The 21,653-nt window shown below is 37.1% G+C and overlaps 1 protein-coding gene across 4 annotated transcripts in view; it reads left to right on the plus strand.

Annotated features, from left to right (window-relative positions):
- Positions 1 to 19,984, plus strand: part of LOC109068231 (Nance-Horan syndrome protein-like) — a 50,176-nt gene extending 30,192 nt beyond the window's left edge. For 2 of the 4 annotated variants that reach the window (XM_042766535.1, XM_042766536.1), the window contains 10 exons: positions 7,412 to 7,564; positions 8,353 to 8,492; positions 8,711 to 8,755; positions 10,176 to 10,220; positions 10,624 to 10,686; positions 12,855 to 13,050; positions 13,261 to 13,392; positions 13,534 to 16,554; positions 16,768 to 16,891; positions 17,075 to 19,984. In XM_042766535.1, the coding sequence (XP_042622469.1) occupies positions 7,412 to 7,564; positions 8,353 to 8,492; positions 8,711 to 8,755; positions 10,176 to 10,220; positions 10,624 to 10,686; positions 12,855 to 13,050; positions 13,261 to 13,392; positions 13,534 to 16,554; positions 16,768 to 16,891; positions 17,075 to 17,678 (4,523 nt within the window). In that variant the 3' untranslated portion in view covers positions 17,679 to 19,984. The remainder of the gene's footprint in view (positions 1 to 7,411; positions 7,565 to 8,352; positions 8,493 to 8,710; positions 8,756 to 10,175; positions 10,221 to 10,623; positions 10,687 to 12,854; positions 13,051 to 13,260; positions 13,393 to 13,533; positions 16,555 to 16,767; positions 16,892 to 17,074) is intronic. The other 2 variants (XM_042766537.1, XM_042766538.1) reach the window with 2 other exon arrangements.
- The last annotated feature ends 1,669 nt before the right edge of the window (positions 19,985 to 21,653 follow it).

Genomic DNA, 21,653 nt, shown 5'->3' on the forward strand with positions numbered 1-21,653 from the left:
GAAATGGCTGTGTGTGTGTGTGTGTGTGTGTGTGTGTGTGTGTGTGTGTGTGTGTGTGTGTGTGTGTGTGTGTGTGTGTGTGTGTGTGTGTGTGTGTGTGTGTCGGAGCAGTGCAGTGGTCAGCACTACAGGCAGCGGTCAGTCTTCATGCTTCAGTGATTCTGCTATGGCTCATTTGTAAAGGTCTGTAAGTCAAGTCTCAACAGGGCCTCTTGTTCTTCACCCTCCACCCAGTCATGGTGCCGTCAAATCAGCCTTATCTTATCAGAGACCCCCTTTAAATGAACAGTGGTGATATGCTCACGGGATGAACTGCTTTGGATTTTAGGAAACACAAGCATCTGCATAAATATCTCAGTGTTCACCTTTTTAGATAGAAATAAAATATAAATTAATGATATGAGCATGTTGTTTACTGTAACTGTTTCACATTGCAACGTTCCTCTGAGGGAGAAAGCAAATAACAAATGATAATGATATGATATCCTACACCAGTAGTAAATACTATTTTACTATTTGTATTTAAAAGTAACAAAAATATAAATTTTACCTAAAAAGAATCAAAAGACATTTATTAATTAAAAACTGGGAGCAAAAATGTTATTTTGTTGGGCCTGATGCAAATTTATGTATTTATATAATTTGCAAATAAAAAACTAAAAAAATATGCAAATTTATGTATTTATATAATTTGCATATATAAATCTATAAAATATATATAGAAACTGTTTTCTATTCTAAATATAATTTATATTCTAAAATATTAATCCAGCAGGATGTGACGAGATCTCGTGGTACTCGCAAGCTCTGATGTGTCCCGCGAGATCCGGCTGGTCTTGCGAGAACGTTACGATATCCTCGCAAAACAATTTGCAGTTTACATTCGAGCTGCACATTTAATCGTTTAAAGACTGCGATCTCAATTTAAACACACACGCAATCTTATTCCTGAAAGACATCGATTCAGCTTAGTTCTATTTCACATCGCGAGCGTCAGTGGAGCGTGAGAAGCACTTTTTGTCGCTGTCCATGTTATTGAATCATTCAGGCTGCTGCTGATCCAGAAAGAGCATACAATAAAAGTATTTTTTTTATACATCACAAGTTCTGTGTTACAGATGCGTAATTACATATTTTGAACTGGTGATAAAAGTTTAATAAAAGACGTATAAACACATATTCTTTACAGTAGCATTGAGGAATGAAAGTATCTTAAAAAGTGTATGTCTAAAACGCTTACACTCTTAAAATTAAGTCTAAATTCGTGCATCTAGCAGACGCTTTTATCCAAAGCGACTTACCAGCAGCATTCAGGCTATCAATTTTTACCTATCATGTGTTCCCGGGGAATCGAACCCCCAACCTTGCGCTTCGTAACGCAATGCTCTACCACTTGAGCTACAGGAGCACTCTTCCATCAGCAGGTGGCGACAACTGCCCGTTTAAAAAAAAAAGTATTTGTCATTGAATCGTTCATTTAGGGGATTCCAATAGTGATACAAGTCTTTATGAATTGAGACACTGACACCTTAATTAATTTATCTTTTTTAATTTTGTTCAAATTAATATAATTTTTAAAGACTTAAGCAATGAACATTTTGTCAAAACCACTGCTAAATTATGTTATTTTGTTTAGTTTTCTAACCTTTTTTTCTTCACAATTGTGAGATAATCGTGTAACATTGTACACTAAATTTAAAAACAAAAAATTGTTAAATAAATTTATAAATAAAATTAAAATATAATAATATAAAAAATAAAAATATAAAAATAATTTAAAAAAAATATAACATTGTACACTAAAAAAAAAAACAAAAATGGGTACAGAATAATCCAGGTCACAAGAAGATCAACTGCTGTAAAGAATGGGGTCCCATGCAGTACAGAATAATCCACTCCTGTCACACAGAACCCGGATCAGTGGCTGCTGTAATGAATGGGGCTCCACTGCTGTAAACGTTGGGGGAAAGTGCTCATCACAAGAGGCACAAGATATATTGATATCTATAGTCCGTAACTGTTGTTAGTGCCCCCCAGTATCAGTGGGTATTAAAGTTATTGCATGAGGACTTATTGCAGTGAGACACAGAGTCCCCAGCCCCCATCAGAGAGACAGTCAATCTCTATGGCTGCAGCTAACAATCTCCTTTTAGGGAATAAATGCATTTATCATTGATGAGTTATTGCATGAGGACTTCTTATGTTTCTTGTTTAATGCCGTTTAGTGCTTTAATATTAAGTCTATCGATAGATAAATCCACTATTTGATTTTCCCCAGCAAGATCTCAGCAATGTCTTTGAGCTCTGCTAGGCAAGCTTGACCTAGATTCATCTTTGCTAGCGCTCTGACTGTTAATGACTAGAACATCTATGTATATTATTAAAAGAAGAAGTGCAACCGATGATTTGTGTAGCATGAAAACGTGTCCTTTTTCTTTGGATATTTGTGGATGGAATGAAAAATTCCATGACCTGTATTGCATTGCATTTATAGTTTGAGTGTGTAGTTCATAATTGTCCCTTGATTTTGCTATTAGGATTTCTCAGTTTATTGAAGTGAATATCTCTTATTGTTTTATTTTGTGCAGTTGTACTATGCATGTAATAGGCATATATAATTTATTTATTATAATAATATGTGCATTGTAGACCTACATTTGTTAAATGTTTGTGTTGTGGAGCATATTAGAGATCTGGACTTTTATGGTGGGCAGTTTTATTTTGTAATGCAATATTGGCCAAAAGTTTTCAGTCAAAAGTTGTTGTTGTTTTTTTAAGAAATTAATACTTTTATTCAGCAAGTATGCATTAAATTTTACAAAAGATTTCAAATAAATGAAGTTTATGTTCAACAAAGAATCCTGAATAAGTTGTAATAAGAAGAAATTTTTCTTTAGCAGCAAATCAGCATTTTAAAATGATTTCTGAATGATCATGTGACACTGAAGATTGTAGTAATGACTGTTGAAGATTCAGCTTTGCCTTTACACCAAAAATCTACCATACAAAAATAAAATAAAAAATACAACCAAAAAACAAAACTTCACAAAATAACTATAAACTTTATACTACTAATGACCTCACAGCTATCACACAGTGAACATAAGAGACTTCTTTCAAAAACATTAAAATATCTTTAAAAATCTAAAATCTTAAAACAGAGCCCAAACAGTATTGTATATATGATATTGATGGAATTATTAACTGTTATTGGTAGTGGGCAAAAATTATATAGTTCTGAATCCAAAATATTCTTCCACCTGTATACTCTGGTAGTTTCAGTATTTAATTAGAACTTTTTTACTCTCTGTATTGCCCTTCTGTATTACTAATTAGAGATCTGTCAGTACTTTGCCTTGCTGCTGGCAGAGTCCTGACTCACATTGCTGACTGTGCACCTGCTGGAGACAGAATGAAAGAAAAAGAGAGAGAGAGAGAGAGAGAGAGAGAGAGAGAGCAGCTCGCCCAGTCTTGCAGTAGTGCTAGCAGAATCCTTCACTCCTTCATTCTGTATGAGCAGTCCAAAGAAAGATGGGAAACTCTCAGAGAAAAATACCTGGCTGTGGCTTGAAAAAGAGGAGAAGGATAAAGAGGGGTAGTAAGAACGCAGGCCAGAGAGCAGGCACAACAGGTAAGACGACTAGATTACAGACAAGGAAAGTGATCTAGAATCCCTGCAGAGGTGAATGCAGGTAGTTCATGAACGTGAATATAGATGAGCATCGTTTTAATGGTTCAACTCGTTTCTTTGCATTCTGGTGCAATTATACTGCAGTGTACTGCTGTCTCACTAAGCATTGACCTCTTTACATGAATCAAACTCTTCACGATTTTCAATGCCACTGAACGGAACATTGAGAACTTTGATGTTTTTGTGGTTTACATTTTAAAATGAACATTGATGAACTTCCTTGTGTGCTTTGTATTGTGGAGTTTATTTTGAAAATGTCCCTATGTGCACAAGTAGTAATAAGTTTAACTGTGACTAATGACATAATAAGAGTCTCAGACTATTATATTACATCATGCTATATGTAACTCTGCATACAAAGCATACTTCATCTTTGGCTGAATTAATTTGTAATAGATGTCCAAAATGTCCAAGTGCAGAGGGAATGAAAATGGTGCATGTATGCTAGATGTGCCGCATGAGGATCAGTCTTTGATAATGCGGGGCAAAAACGATAGGAATAGCAGAGCGGTGCTGAGTAATACAGTCTGTTCACTGCAGTCGCACATCATTACAGTACACGTCCAAAAAAGGGAGGGGAGGTGAGGAGCAGGTGAATATCAAGACACTAACTCAAGACAATTATTTCCAAAGCAGATGTTCAATGAAATATACGTTTATATCAGTGTTTCTCTCACCTTGTCCTCCTTGTCCTCCATTTTGGATTTTTTTTTTCTCTAAGGTGTCGCAGTGCATTATGGGATTGCTTTTCTTGTGAAGGATAAGCTGCCTACCTTTTGGAAAAGCTTTCATTGGTGGACATATCAGTTTATATTATATTATATTATATTATATTATATTATATTATATTATATTATATTATATTATATTATATTATATTATATTATAAACTTTCTAAAGTTTTGAGCAAGTAAGTTTGTTTTTGTTTTGTTTTAGAAATTATTACTTTTATTCAGCAAGGACCCATTTAATCAAAAGTGACAGTAAAGATATGTATAGTCTTACAAAATATTTCTATTTCAAATAAATGCTGTTCTTTCAAACTTTCTTTACATCGAGTAGTTTAATGGTATAGGTTCATTCAGACTAGTCAGTGGATTTGCCATATTGCTTACAGGACCAAAAAATCACTAGGGAAATTGAATAGGGTGCTTAAGTAGCTGAAGTAAAAACAAAAACTTTTATATTAGTGTAGACTTACTATCAATGGGAGCCTCTTGATTTTAATTGAAGCATGAATACATTTTAAATTCCTCACACTGGCTGAGGTCTGAATCTATCAGTAAAGTGTCAATCAGATGTCTTTAAAACCTTAAAAAGGTTAAAGCTATAAAAAATACAGTGATTAAGTTTCCACCGCACTAACTAAATGCAATATATTTATGAAATATATGTTATAAAAAAGTTCACTTGATTTTCCATATTCCAAAGGCATTTGATTTCCCTTTATATAGACAAATTTCAAAAGATGGTTATTATTTTACTAGTTGATTAGAATATGGTTTAAAGTCAATGTAAAAATGTATACAATTTAAGCAGTTAGGTTTGCATTGTTTGCAAAACTCATCTCATGCAATGCAATTCATTTATTGTTAAGTGTAGCTTAACTGTGCAAATATGTGGTATCACTGCAAATTTTTGGTTACTCAATGCAAGTTAACACTGAACATAAAAAGACATGTAACAGTGCAAATAGCAGGTATCAGATTAGTATTGTATTGTGTATTGTTCATTTTAATGTTTCTTTAGATGTGTTCAGACTAAAGGTTATAGAAAGGGCTGGTATCAGATTACCAAATACCTCTGTGTGTGTGTGTGTGTGTGTGTGTGTGTGTGTGTGTGTGTGTGTGTGTGTGTGTGTGTGTGTGTGTGAGAGAGAGAGAGAGAGAGAGAGAGAGAGGTGGGGGGGGGCTTGTATGTATTCATTTCTGTCAAACCAACAGACATGGTTATTGTCATGGTTTACCTCATGGTTAATAAGTACTCACATGTTTCCTTTCTGACTGTCAGCCTGAATTGTCTGCATCATATATAGCCATAGCTTTCAGAAATATAAGACCCCATTTGCAGTATCCTCTCAGAAAACCAGAGTCTAAGAAAACAATATCCCCAGACCCTTCCTTGTGAAGCCACTTCTGTTTTGTATTACACTTTCAAGTAATATATCCTATGGCTTTTGTTCCAATTACATACAACAAAGGATTTGTTGCTATAAAATCCAGTGTTTTTCTAAGCGTCAATCATCATTAATCTCCACCCTTTTCTTTGTGGTCTTCTAAGACAGATAATGCATTTCTGTTATTATTTTGCTGATCACGGCCTGATAAGGATCTGCTAATTCATTGTAAATTAGATATGAAGGGTTGCTTGGATACAGATGACTCTGGGTAGTTCAAGGGGACCACTGTGCATTGAATACTGATGGGCAGATGCTCCTTTATAGAGGAGAGGAGGAGACAGGATGCTGGGGAAAAGAGAAAAAGATAGAGGGAGAAATACTAATGAAACTGTCTTTCACCTTTGTCTCCCTAGAATTCCATTTGTTGTCTTGTAATACATAATATTGATTACAGTGAATGAATGTGGAAACACACTACTGCTCAAACGTTTGGGGTTGGTAAGAGTTTTAAAAATGTTCTAGAAAGTGTCCTAAGCACATCCAGGCTGCATTATTTAATACAACAATCATTTGAAATGGTCACAATTTAAAATAAGTTTTCTTCTTGAATATATTTTAAAATGTAATTTATACCTTTGATGCAAAACTGAAATTTCAGCAGTCATTACTCCAGTCCTTAGTGTCAAATAATGCTTCAGAATATTGTTCTAAAATGCTGATTTTGTGCTTCAAAAACATGTATTATTGTTTTTTTCAGGATACTTTGATGAATAGAAACTGTAAAATAAAGACATTTATTTGATATTAAAATTTGTATATAAATTTAATGCATCCTTACTAAATAAAAGTACCTATTTCTTTAAAAATTCTAAACTATTGTGTATTTCTATTCAGTGAAAGTGAAAGTGAAGTGATGTGTGGGCAAGTATGGTGACCCATACTCGGAATTTGTGTTCTGCATTTAACCCATTCAAGTGCACACACAGCATTGAACACACACACACCGTGAACACACACAGTGAGCAGCCAATGCTCAGGCACCTGGGTTCGGTGCCTTGCTCAAGGGTCTCACCTCAGTCATGGTATTGAAGGTAGAGAGAGCGCTGGTCATTTACTCCCCCCACAACAATTTCAGCCAGACCTGAGACTGGAACCCGCAACCTTTAAGTCAACTCTCTATCCATTTGGCCACGACTGCACCGTTGCCATTGGTTTAAAATCGGTTTTAATTCAGATTGGTTTAAATAATATTCCTTTTTGGAATTTATATAATTTGGAATCTATTCTATTCCTTCTTATGGAAATGTCCTCAAGAATTCCAACATAATACTAAATAATGTAGTTCTTTTAGAACACACTGTTCCCATTACCTGTCCAACAACAAAAGTTTATTCCAACACAACTACAATGGGTTCTGATGAAGATTACCTAATATTCAATAAAATTATATAAGCATTAAAGAAAAATGATGTAGAAATTTCACTCTGTTCAGTAGGATCTTGTTCTATTTTTAGCAGATTCTTATTTGCTAGAAGTTCGAATAAAAATGCTGTACACATTCCAGATTTCTGACCTTGTCATTTCTTTGTCTTTCTCTCTAGCGGTATCAAATCTGGACATTGAGAGTAAACTGACATCCCACTATCAGGCTTCATGGCATCAACAACACAATCTGTTCCACACTTGTACACGGCCACCATGTCTAGAGGATTTACACCGACATGCCAAGCTCAACCTGCGGGCACTGCACAAAGGTACTGAGTCAGGTTTTCGGGCCTATAATATTTGGTTCCAAACCACAGTACCATTTGATTTTAGTAATTCTTTTCATCCAAACATATCCTATATAACAAAAGTTGTAACCAAATTCCCACTGTGGTTCAGTGGTCTGCCCAGGGCCACAATAGTGATAGATCAGCGTAGAGAAGTGACAGATCAAGATAGATGAGAATTATGATCCTGGAGTTCCCCTCGGGGATCAATAAAGTGTTATTATGTAGTCCTCAGTCTGTCTAAATATCTATCAGGTTCCTGAGTCTACCTGAAAATGTGTTTAAGGAGTTTGAAGCTGTAAATTTTACTTAAAATATGTGTGAATATATATATATACTGAAAAAATTTAAGGCAGATATTAGGGGAATTTGTTGTTGAACATCTGATTCATACTGCCACCTTGTGTTTGAATGATGAAATTTGATCTAGCATTGCCTCAAGTTCAGTGTGAACCATCTAGCATAATTTATATTTTCCCCTTGAATAAATTTTACTTTAATCAGTTACACATAAAATGTGACCAGAACATTGATTGTACATCGTCAGTATTCACCAAATACATTAGAGGCCTTCTGCACTTTAACAATTTAGTTAGCAGTTGGCAGTCAATCCATAAAACTGAAGCTGTTATAATTCATACTTTAGTTTAGACTAAAATAGCTCAGCCAACTAAAGTAAGTGTGTATGTGTGTGTGTGCGTGTGTGTGTGTGTGTGTGTGTGTGTGTGTGTGTGTGTGTGTGTGTGTGTGTGTGTGTGTGTACTTTACAGATCAGCAGCAGCGTCAGCGTTCAACCAGCAGAGAGCGTGGTCGGGTCACCATATCTATATCTGTGGCCCCGCCCATGCCAACCTTCCCTTCAACTCACAAACTCAGAAGGCGGGAGCAGAGGGGCCGACACTCACGCCTGGTAAGAAAACAACATTTAATCTCCACTCATGTAGATGAGGTCCACAAATCAGTGGTTCTCACCTGGTTTTGCTTCAGGACCCAGATTTTGTGTCAAATGTCAAGTGGTGATCTAACCCAGTACCAGAATTGTTTATCTTAAAACATAAACTGTTATAAGACCAACAACAAGATATTTTTGGCCTAAACTAGCATACTCTCTCCTGCCATGCACACCAGGAGAGGAGCATTAGAGAGAGTGATGTGCAAACTATCCAGAGGAAGGTAAACATGAATTTTATATATACAAAAATATATATATATATATATATACACACACACACACAAAAAATTTTATATATATATATATATATATATATATATATATACACACACACACACACACACATTTAGTGTCTAGTGTTTTCTTTATTTATTGTGCTTTCTACTGCATGTAAAATATTGAACTAACATGTTTAATAAGATAATATTTACGCAATAATCAATAATGCATGCTTTTTTTACTTTAAAGGGATCATCGGATGCTACACGTACCTTTACAAGTTGTTTAAACTGAAATGTGTGTTGGCCACCCTATAATGATAAAAATCCACCCAGTGGGTTTTTTAATCTACTAAAATCTTTACCCCTTTCTCAAATCGAGCCGATCTCAGATGCCTGTCTTTGTGACGTCACACAGACAGGCCCCTCCCACGATTGTTTGATTGTCAGTAATGTTTCAGCACAGACTGGACTGGGGTCTTAACTTAGACCCGCCCTGAGTGAGCTGTCATCAGTCCACCATTGTTTACATTACAATTGTTTCTGAAAGGAATGCACCCCCAATCTACCTAAATGGGTCTATCTTTTGTGATCCAGCTTTACCAACATAAGAAGTGAGAATAAGGTTTTTTGAATCTTTGCAAATCGCCTTTCCTAATAATGTGCTAATTAGCAAGTTTTACGATGAATGCGGCTAAAGAAAGAAAGCTTACTTACTTACTTTAAAGGAAAATGCTACAAAACGGCTTGCTCTAAAAAAGAGCTGTTTTTGACAGGGTAAAAAGGGTGTTTTTTACACTAACATTGAGAAATTTTAATAAAAATATGTTACAGACTTTTCAATAAGACCCTAAAGAATCATAGCAACGTGTGGAAAATAGCATCCGATGACCCCTTTGAAGTGTCAGAGCATAAGTGCACAGTGTAAAATGCTACTTAAGTCAAAATGCTGAGTATGCTGGGAATTCTTGAATGAAAAACCAAGTATCTTCCTTGTCATCATAGTAACTCTCCATAATAATTAACCTACAAAGATATTTCAGATAGAGAGATGGAATTATGTGAAGAGAAAAAAAAACATACAATACATCAGAGGAGAGTTGATTGTCATTCTGACATATTGTTTTTATTTATAAGCTGACCAACAACTGATCTGTATCCACTGTGAATTCTTTAGAAACATAATGTTGCCATAGAGCAATAAAATATAAAACAGTTTGTCCAGTGTACTGAGTGTTTGGAATGAAGAGGTTATTTATAATTGGTTTTATCATATTATACATGCTTTCTGTTTTACATCTTTAAATGTTTTTATAAGGTAACATGCACAAGAGTAAAATGGGCTGCAGCATGTGATTTTAAAGGTGGTGAAATGTGTTCTGGGATCTTTATTGGTTTTGTTTATTGCATTTAACTGCTGCAGGAGAGACCAGTCAAAGAGGCTGAATTCAAACCCGTCCTCAGAAAGGTAAATTCCATATTTTTTTGAAATGTGAAAACAGGACTCCTGATCTAATTTTTTTCAAAAAGTACAGGTACCAAGACCATTGGATGGGTGCCGGGTTGATTCAGATCCTTCCCTTACAATAAAATGTAGTAAATTCCTTCTCCATCAAAGTATTGCCTTTCATTTCAGCATGTATGTTGCAGAGTTGAACCACATACATCTCAGTGGTTCAAGGTTCCTCATAGAAAACATTTTCAAAAGAGAGCATGTCTATGTTGTTTTGTGTGTGCTTGTCACCCCTGTTCCCTGACAGCATGTGCACACTATGGACACCACAGAAACATTCCATTAGACATTTATTTTGATTTAACAAGTACATTATTTTGCTATTTGTTTAGTTATGTTTTCCATCTTTTAATTTTAGTATCAGCGCTCCCGTTCCTCCTCCCCTGTTCAGTGTTGTTACTTCATTCCCTGGATTAGAAAGGTATTTTGCCCCATTAGAGACTGCTTTTTAACTCTAACTCCTAACCATTTCTGTTTCTCCTTGGTTTAACGTGGAAGCTAGAACAAGACTTTCACCAGATGTAAATATTTCATGTCTGTTCATGGGTTTTAAGCCAGTTTGCTGTATCTTTTGCAAAACATCTGCAAAGATTTATATTTGGTATAGTTGATAACATCATCAGAGTAAATCCTGAAGATAATGAAGTAAATTACTCCATTAGGATGTGTTTGTATTTATAAGTAAAATCAGTTAAGGATTATACTACTGTGTAAATCATTTATACCATTTGTTAAATAGCACCATGTTAAGTTGGACAGCTCAGTATTATCTGGGACAACACATGTGATACATAATGAATATATTAAAATATCTGTATCTGATCTGATATAGTAAGACAATTTCCTTCAATTTCCTTCCTAAGACAAGTTCTTGCTTGATATCGAATACTACTCCACTGCTTTTTGTGATTTATTTTAAGATTTTTCCATGGATTTCCTTTCTGGCTTATTTACTCCCTAGGGTGCCACTTGGCCTTCATAAAAGACATTATTTTATATATTTGCATGCAACCATGGAAAAAAGAATCATGTTGTCTTTTTGCCTGTGTTTTATTCTTTTATTTATTTATTCTCCTTCATTCTCTCATGTCTTCTTCCTCATAACCAACGCTGCATTTCTCATCAACACAGAAAAATGGGGTTTTGGCAATACATGTATGTATGTAGATCTACTTAATTAGGTATGGGCCGATTACCGGTTTCAAGGTATACCGCGATTTGAAAATGTCACGGTTTCAAAACTACTAAAATTTCCCATTATACTGTTCCTGTGGTATGCATTGTTTTTTATGTCTCGTCAAAGACTAAAAGTGTAGGAATCCCTCAGGTTGTGTGCAGCGTAGAGAGTAACACGACCCTTCCCCCTCCTGTTGGTGTGAGCAGTCAGTCACCTGTGTGTTAGATGGCCGAAGGAGGTGAACCCTTGGAAATTTAACGATCGGCAACCAGTCGTGTTTTTGTTTTATTTCAGCCGATCTCTGTTCTGGACTTACACAAACTGCATTGTAATCATTTTCCAAAATGTAATTTGTGTGGAAATATTACGAAGTCTGTAAATGGCCGTTAACAGAGGCCAGAGACACTAAGATGCAAAGAGGAGAAAATAATAGTGCTTATAAGCGCAGCGCTGCTTTGTTTACAGATGTAACCAAGGAAATGCTGTTTCGCTGCTGTTCCATAAGCGTCACCTGGTGTCAGAGAATGAATTAGCATTTTCATTCAACCCTTCAGCTGTTTCGGTTTTGTGCAGGCTTTGTTTATGTAGTATAATTTCACAGATCTAGTCAGAATATTCTGTTTTGACTTCAAATTTGGTTATTATTAAATTATACTATTTAATTTAAATCAGAAACGGTTCATGCTACATGTATGTTACATCTTTGTTTGGATCATGATTAAAATGCAGATCAAAGAAAAATATATTGTGTTCAATGAAAAAAAAAAAGTTGTTTTTTACCCAGACATTTAAAAATTCATTTTAGAGCTGTAATTGCAATACCGTGGTAACGTGAAACCGTGATATTTTTGCTTAAGGTTATCATACCATCAAAATCACATACCGGCCCATGCCTATACTTAATACAGTTGGTCCCAAAGAGTATTTGGACACTTAAACCTCATTAAGATGTACAATTTAATTTGATAACTAAGTTAGTTTTGAGGGGAAAAACATTTAAAGGGAAGCTTACCCAAAATTGAAAATTCTGTCATCATTTACTCACCCTTGACTTGTTCCAAACCTGTATGAAATTTTTTTCTTATGTTGGATGGAAAAGAAGATATTTTGAAGAATGTACAGTAGATAACCAAACAGTTGCTTGCCCCTTTAACCATCAGTTGCCAATTGGTTTGATATTTTGTATATTTGTTGTATATTTCTAGTGCAGTGGGATTCATACATTAAGTGTGACTCCAAAAGTGTCTGAAGGTTTTTGGGGCCACTGTATAAAACTTTTGATCCTGTAGATAAAATTTTATCTTTACATTCAACAGTGTGTTTGCAGTCTGTGTATTTGGATTGACATCTTAAATCATCAGTCTTGTTCTGAATGCAGTAACAGTAACAGTTCTAACATCATCCCATATTAGGCTGGAACCAACACAGAAACAGATGGCGAATTGCCAGTGATGAGCCATAGGCCTAAATGTCCTGTTCCCAATGTACCTACCACCTTGGACAAACAGACCAACTGGTCCAAAGCCCTGCCTCTTCCCACGACAGAAGAGAGAATAAAGAATGACTCTCAAGTAATTTCATCCTGTATAATTCCGATAAATGTTTCTGGTAAGCAACATTTCTTCAGATTTAATACAAACTAAAAATACCAACAATATATTGTATAATATATTCTAACAATATATATGTAAAAATTAATGCTTTAAAGACCAAAAGAATTTGATATTGTGGAACATATCACCAACTTTTATTCCCACTAAGGGAATCCATGACATATGCTTAACTAGTTCTGAGGGTCTGTGTTATTTTTCTTCAAAGGTGTTGGATTTGACAGAGAAGCCAGTGCTCGCTGCTCTCTTGTTCACTCACATTCAGTTCTACAGAGACGTCGAAAACTCAGGAGGCGAAAAACAATAACTGGCATCCCCAAACGTGTTCAACAAGACATGGGTATGGCCAGCTGATAATTTCCATCTAAAGCTCAAGATCATTAAAGCAACTGTTCATTTGACATCTGCATATCACTTTTTTTTTTAAATATTATCCTCATATAGTTTTAGTTTAATTATTGGTTTTCTGATTTACTTGTAGATTCTGATGAATCACCTGTGGCTAGAGAGAGAACAGTTATCATCCACGCCAACCCACACAAGTCACTATGGCATGAGGAGCTCTCCCTGAGTGGCCGAGTATTGCACACCAAGGACTCTGGCTGCCAGACAGATGACTTCTTGATTGCAGCTCCATCCCGGAGGCGTATCCGTGCCCAAAGGGGTCAGGGAATTCCAACTTCTCTCTCACACTCCACTGGAAACATCACCTCCCTGGCAGATCGCTCTGATACTGTGTATGCTGCAGCATCAGCCACTCGTGTTCGTTCTAGAAGCCTACCACGTGAGGGTGGCCGGCTTCTGGATGAGGATCAAGATGACAGTGATGATGATGATGATGATGATGATGAAGAAGATGATGAAGAGGAAGACGAAGAACTCTCTCCATATGAAACCGAAGACTTCCTACCTGGTCCAGGACAGAGAATTCCAAAGGATGAGGAAGAAAGTACTGATGACCAGGCCATGCCAGAGCTACAGTTTGGAAGTCTCAAGCATATGCAGCATCCAGAGAGCCCTGACCACACGTGGATTGAAAGAGGCAGATCCAGGCTCCCACGCAAAGCTGACATGGGGAGCTGTGAGATTTCCTCCAGTTCTGATACTTTCAGCAGCCCCATCCACTCTGCCTCCACTACAGGAGTGCTTGGCAGCCAGATGGACCATAAAGAGGATCACCAGTCCTCAAGTGGCAACTGGAGTGGAAGCAGCTCCACTTGCCCATCACAGACATCTGAAACTCTACCACCTGCTGCCTCTCCTCCCCTGACTGCATCCTCACACTGTGATTCAGAACTATCCCTCAATACTGGGTCCCATGTCATTGATGACACCACTGGCTTCATGATTGATCAGTACCACATTGACAAGCCACAAGGACAGGGGCAACGATCCAGTTCTTTTACCTCATCTGCTACTGATCAGATGGATGATGCAGGGGTCAGCACTGCTAGTGATGGTGAGTGGAACTGCGCACAGGACCAACAAGATCAGCCCTGCCCCCAAGACTTCAGCCCAAAGCATTCCAGAGAGGATGAGAGTGGCGTCAGCTGCCCTAGTTATTCTAGTGGGGAAACTTACGAGAGCTTCAATGACAAAGTATCTGCTAGGAAATCTGAGATGCACTACATCGTTGACACTGAAGGTTTCTATTCCTCCATGCACTTTGACGGTGGTGTTAAGGATAGCAGAAGCTACTACAACTATGCAGCCATTGACCCTGACTGTGGCCCAAGTGGAAATGTAGCACCTGGCATGGGTGAATTCCCTCAGTCAGAGTACAGAGCCACCAGGGCACTAGGCAGACCATGTCTCTCCTTAAAAAAACCAAAGGCCAAGCCACCCCCACCAAAACGTAGCTCTTCATTAAAGGAAACAAGCAGTAGTGTGAACATTCTAGAGCAGAACGAACCAAAGATTACTTGCGAGTTGCCGCTGCCCTTGTCTTCCAGAGAGATGAAATTGCAGCTGGACTTGGCTGGTTCTGCAGGGCACCTTGAGACTCCAGGTCTTGAGTCACTTGGCGCATGGGGAGTGGAGAACGTCAGAGACATACTTGACTGCTCCTCTCCATTCAGTTCCTCGGACACACATTCATTCAAGGACGAAGGTGCTGTGCAAGCAGACTATGCAGACCTCTGGCTCCATAATGACTTGAAATCAAATGACACATACCGGTCTCTGTCCAGCTCTAGCACTGCTATGGGTACAACTGTTATTGAATGCATCAAGTTACCAGAAAGTGCAGAGATGCAAGCCTGTGAACCCAGGTCCAGACCTACTTCCCCAACTCTTCCTCCGCCTGAAGCTGAGTTCAAGCTAGCTTCCCCTGAAAAGCTGGTAGGCTTGGCATCCCCTTCCAGTGGATATTCTAGTCAATCTGAAACACCTACATCTTCCTTCCCTTCAGCTTTCTTCCCAGGGCCCCTTTCTCCAACCAGTGGCAAAAGGAAACCCAAAGTCCCTGAAAGGAAGTCCTCACTTTGTTCCCTACAACAGCAACAGCTTTCAGTCCGAAACTCAGGCATTTCCTCCAGGAGGGAAACTGACTTCCATGCCATACCGCCCAGTCACCTCAACCTAAGTACTCTTCACAGCAAGCACTTTCCCCACAGAAATCAGATGCACATCCTACACCAGAATAAGCAGAAAGCTGCCATAGCTGCAGCTGCTGCTGCAGAAGCTCGCAATGCAGCTGCTTCTGCTGCTGCAGAGGCTCGCACTGCATCTGCAGCTTCTACTTCAGAGAGTGCAACAAGCACAGTAACCAGCTCAGCCCATTTGGCCATCACTCCAACTGTTCTTAGATCAGTTCAACTGCGATCTATTTGTAGAACAGCTGAAGGAAAACAAGGGTATGATCTGGCCAGTGCAAATCCAGTAACTCGTCCCAAGTGTCCCACTATAATAACTGATGCCCCATCCTCTAACAACAGGCACACAAGGAAACCACCAGCCTACAAACCTCCTGTGGCACAGCTCTGTGAATCACAGGTTCCACAAAATGTTGTTCTTCCCCAGGAGGAAGTGAAAGTGAGGCAGGAAAGGCTTGGCCCTGGTACTTACTGGGCAATGACTGCTTTCAGAACTCCTGTAGACCCTACTCCTGAAAAAGAAGACTCTTCTACAAGGTCATCTCAAGGTCCTGAGCAAGAACAAGACAGCAAAATGTATCCAGATGTGCAACTGACATTGTCACCAGAGAGACTAAAACAAGATCTAAATCAACTATTGTGTCCAGACCCATCAGCACATCCTGTGTGTTTGGCCAGCACAATGCCACCCCCTGCTTACAGTGAAATACAAAGGAGCAATTTTGTACCGTGCAACAGTCCTGAAAAAGTGCCTGTTTCAACTCAAGAGGCATCGCACACTTACACAATCAGCGATGTACAAGTCCGAGAAGAGGATTATGAGACATCAGGTGTCACAACCAGAAGTGCCTCACAGGACATACGGGAAGACGGGTCGACCCCGGACACAGAGGACTACTTCAGCAAGGGTAAATGTCCTGTTAAAAAAAACAACTTAAACAATGTGATTGGTTTATTGTACCATGACTGTAGGTAAAGATATCTAGTACAGTAAACATACCTTGTTTTTTTTCTGTCAGTGCTTTAAATCAGCTTCTCAAGTGTCTGAGATACTGTACAGTAGTTACATGACAAAACAGACTCCATGCAACTTGTTGTATGAATGCTTTGCATGTTAACAGAATCAACTCCCAGTGACAATTCATCCTCTCCTTTGACTGATGACTCTAAACCTGATGATGATGATGTTTTCCCATCCCCCAACAAACTACGCACAACTGAAGATCTGTTTGCCATGATACACAGGTAAGCACGATTGTTTTACATTCCAGTGCACCATTTTGTGTCTCATTCTCATGTTCTATACTGTATGTCTTACGGTTTTGGTAATGACATTGGATGACATTGCATGCAATCATGAAAACTGATTCTGCACTGCAGGAAGTGTATTTTTATGTTAAAATTACACTATCAACCAAATTATTGCAGATCTAAAAGGAAAGTGCTGGGACGTAAAGACTCCGGGGAGATGAGCGGAAAAAGTCGTCCTGGTGTAGCACCTGCAACCGCCCCTGTCAGCAATCCTACTGTTTGCCCGGTCACCCCAGCTGCCTCAATCCCTTCAAACATCTCCCAACGAGCCTCAGGACCCATCTACAGGAGTGCCAAAAAGTCCAGTACATCCAGTGAGGAGTTCAAACTCCTGCTGCTAAAGAAGGGTAGTCGCTCAGACTCGAGTTACCGCATGTCTGCTACAGAGATCCTTAAGAGCCCCATCACACCCAAGACTCAAGGAGAGCTGCCATTAGAGGCTGCAAGGCACCCAGAGGAGCCCCCCTCACTCCTACAGGATTTCACTAGCAGTGGCGATCCACTTCTAAGCCAGTTCCCTAAGGCCAACAGTGAAGGATTCTCCCCAAAAACACTTACCATGTCAGCTGCCTCCAGACAGGGACGTTCCAGAATTCCACCTGCAGCAAATAGCAGTCGCTATAGCACGCGGAGTCGGCTGTACACTGCCCCAATGCAGGCCATATCAGAGGGGGAGACTGAGAACTCAGATGGAAGTCCACACGATGACCGCTCCTCTTAGTGGTATAATAATTTTTTTAACCACTTATATAAAAATCATAAACCTTTTATAATATGAAAACATTCTATTTGAACTGAATGAGAGTGCTGTTCGGATATTATGATCTACCTTAGTTTTCTCCCCTGACGTTTGTGGTTTGAAAAAAAAAATCATTGATTTCTTCAAGCTCCTTTTGTAGTCTACAGGTCAGCTGAAAACTTGGAAGAACTTGAATTTTTTGCATTACCATTTATCATTGAGAGCTACTGTATGATTTTCATCATAACCCCATGCTTTTATGCTTACAAAATGAGATGGTAAAATTAGTTGTAATTCTTTAATAAGATATTGAAAATGTAACATTTTAATATAGAAAACAATAATATTTCCATCATCCTTCAAAAATTTACATGAATATGTGGAAGCTTTTCTAAGGACAATCGCACCATGGTGTGCAAGGTGAAAGACTTCTGAGAAAAATAAAGCTAAAAATGTTATGAACAGTTCTAATGGTGAACTGTTTTGTAAAATCAGTTCTTTTGCACTTAATTTGGTTAATTATACCTTGAAATATACAACCTGGATGCACTGTTAAATAACAAGGGAAGCAGACAAAAACAATCCAGTTTTAGTTTTTAGTTTAGTGTAATGTAGTGGGACGTGTAATGTGGTGTGTGTGTGTGTGTGTGTGTGTGTGTGTGTGTGTGTGTGTGTGTGTGTGTGATGCTGTTTGAATCTCAAACTGTCAAAAAGCATTCCACCAACTGTTACAAAAACTAATTTAATCCTTTTTACCTATGTTTAGTTTACTTTTCTTCATAGACCCAAATTGGGTTGTGTATTTTAGTCACAATTCAGGTGTCACCATGTACAGTATATTTACTTAACCAACAAACAGAGACAATTTTTGTGACTGCAGAAGAAATGAGGACCTCAATCTCAATGTATTCTGTGAATACCTTTAAAATCAAGTATACTGTTCATTTGAAGAATAATTGATTCACTTTTAAAGTGAAACTCTTCAGTTGGAGGTCTTCTCAGAGTTCAAAACTCATAGAAATTAGCTAGATTTGTCAAGCCTACACTGTGCCACTGAAGGGAAGGTGACAAGCTGTGAAAAGATAGATTTTTGGTCATCCATCTCTAATAAGCGCTCTTTCACTGTGGTTGTAATTCATTTTCTTCATCCTCTGTACAGCATGCAATAAAACACTAGAACATGTCACATCTCCACTTAAAATGTATTTCCACCTTCACTTGAATTTGTGAGTATGACTATGTGCCATGTTCAGTAAATGTACAAAATGTATAAGATTTGTTGAAATTTGCAGTTTTATGTCACTGTATACACAGTTTGAGCTTTTTCCCTTAAGTGGAGGAACTGGACAATCTAATCTAAAGAAGCACTATTTGTGTACAGCTGAGTTTTGAATGAACAGTTTGAGGCATAAGAGGGTATTATGGGGCCATTTTGTTTAAATGATGATAGAATTATATTTAGGGATTAATGTAATGTGAGTACTGATATTATATCTCAACCTCTGGGATATAGATAAAATGACTGCATAAAGGCAGCAGTGTTTCATTGCTCATCTGTATATACATGGATGATTAACATAATATTTCAGCCTTTTTTCTGAATTGTTGTTTATTTGTCATGTACTGTCATGTCCAAGAGGTTTAAGAATTGATTCTTTTTGTTTTATACCGGTAGAGAATACTTCCAGAATATTCTGAGACACTAACAGAACTAACAAATATTTTCTCATAAAATAGGAGATGCAATGTGCCATGTCTTATTTCTCTTTTAAGACAACCCTGTCTGATGGTTGTCACAATTAGCTGTGCTTTATATTTACAGAATTTTGGAAGTCTGCTTTTTTTTTTCTTTTGTGTCCATGTACTAGAACGAAATCTATAAAATCTTCTTTTAGATTGCAACATTTAATAATAAAAAAGTATTTTTAATTATGGGATATTTTATCCAGAGGATTATTTTGTTAATAAATTTGGAAAATAATAACGATAAAGCTTTATTTAAATAAAATAAGAAAAAATCATATCAGGGGTGTATCAGCCAATGATGAAGATACCGAACTTGTAAACATTTCTAATTAGCTGTAAACTTGCTTTCTGAACATATGAGTTATTCTCTATGTTACACAACTATAGTTAAATTTTTTGGTGCTTTGAATTCTATACCCAGGCCATATTCTGTCATTTTTGCCATGGGGGGGGGGGGGGGGTCATTGACATCATCGGTTTTCTTTTCATACTTTTCTCTCTGTGTTTGTGATGCAACTGGAGTCATGAAAACAACACTCGTGCAAAAATAATTCAGATATGTAGCAGTGATTGTGTCTTTTGTTTTTATTTCTATTTTCACAACACAACAGTAGCCACATTTGAAGAATCAACCTGCAGTGAATGCAACCTGTAGTTTCCTGCAGTGAAGCTAACCAGTCAGTTTAGGCCTTATTTGCAAAATATAGGGAAATCACAAAGTTATCTGTGTCATAGTTATTTTACCTCAAATACAGCTTCGGACTGTTTTTAACTGGCACATAGTTCTAAACAAAAATGATCATATCTATAAAGAATGAACAAACGTGTGACAGGAAACAAAAAGACACTACACACAAGAGTTATTATGTGGGTTTCTATTTTGTGACTGAAATATATAATCCATCTTGGACTATTTCTTTGTTTTTAATTTTTCTTGTTTAAAAATTCTCTGGATTAATGGAGAAGCACAGTCTTTTTTTGCCAAAGGGGTTCAAATGTGTATTGGTGTAAAATTAATTACAAATTACAATAAAACAAATAATTGATCAAATAATAAAAATTGGGGGTTAAAGTGAAAATGTCCAGGGATAAGATGCATCTCATTCAGTTACAATAAACAGGAAACAAATCTCACTCTGCATACAAGCTTCACTTCAAGAGATTTGAATCCATTTTGTATTTTTGTAAAAACATGTACATATAATCTTTTTAAAGTGAAAAAAGAGAAAAGACACTATTTCATTTTTTTAAATGTTTTAAAAGTTTACATTAATTCCAAGCCTTTGTATATTTTTGAGCTGTGCGACTCTCTCAGTCCTGTATTTATTTTTTAGTAAACATTGTGGGAATTTCATTGTAAATTTGAACCATTTCTTGCCAGCTCAAATGACTGCTTAGTAACTGTGTATAGAGAAAGCCAATAAATGTGACTGCATTGAAAAATAACTGGATGTCTGTATTATGATTTTCATATTTACTGTATCCACTCAGAATTTCATAAAAATGTAAACCTATTACACTATTAGAAGAATCATATATCTCAATTAAGCTAATGCAAATTTTGTGCATTAATGTCATTTTTAGTTACAGGTAAAGATTTTTGTGTCATAAATACTGAAAAATACAGTTGGACCTACGGTTAAAAATATTTCGACGTGACATGACACTTCATAGACACAATGAATTAAAAAAAAAAAAAACATTTTAAATGTATTTAAAACAAAGCAATAAGGCGTACATAAGAAATACTCACCTGTCAGTTTAAACCTCTTAAAGGGATAGTTCACCCAAAAATGAAAGTTCTGTCATTAATTTCTCAACCTCATGTCGTTCCAAACCCGTAAGATCTTAGTCCATCTTCGGAACACAAATTAAGGTATTTTTGATGAGATCTTAAGGCTTTCTGATCCTCCAAGGTGACCAGATTTCTGAAATGAAAACTGGGGGATATTTCCTAGTTCAGTGGTCAAAATATCATTGAAATCTCACTTGTGATTATTTACAAATGAAAAAACAGGGACACTATATTTGTGTATGTTTTTATTTTATTTAATTGTTGTGGTTTCCATATATTAATATCATAATTAATAATTACAATGCAGTTTGAGGATCAAATCCTATTTCATTAATAGGCCTACAATTCACCATAAACCACACTATGAAAAGTAAATAGTAACTGTAGATAGTAAAGAGATCAAAATAGGATTATAA

This window comes from Cyprinus carpio, chromosome A11 (assembly GCF_018340385.1).
Source record: "Cyprinus carpio isolate SPL01 chromosome A11, ASM1834038v1, whole genome shotgun sequence".
Classification (NCBI taxonomy): Eukaryota; Metazoa; Chordata; class Actinopteri; order Cypriniformes; family Cyprinidae; genus Cyprinus; species Cyprinus carpio.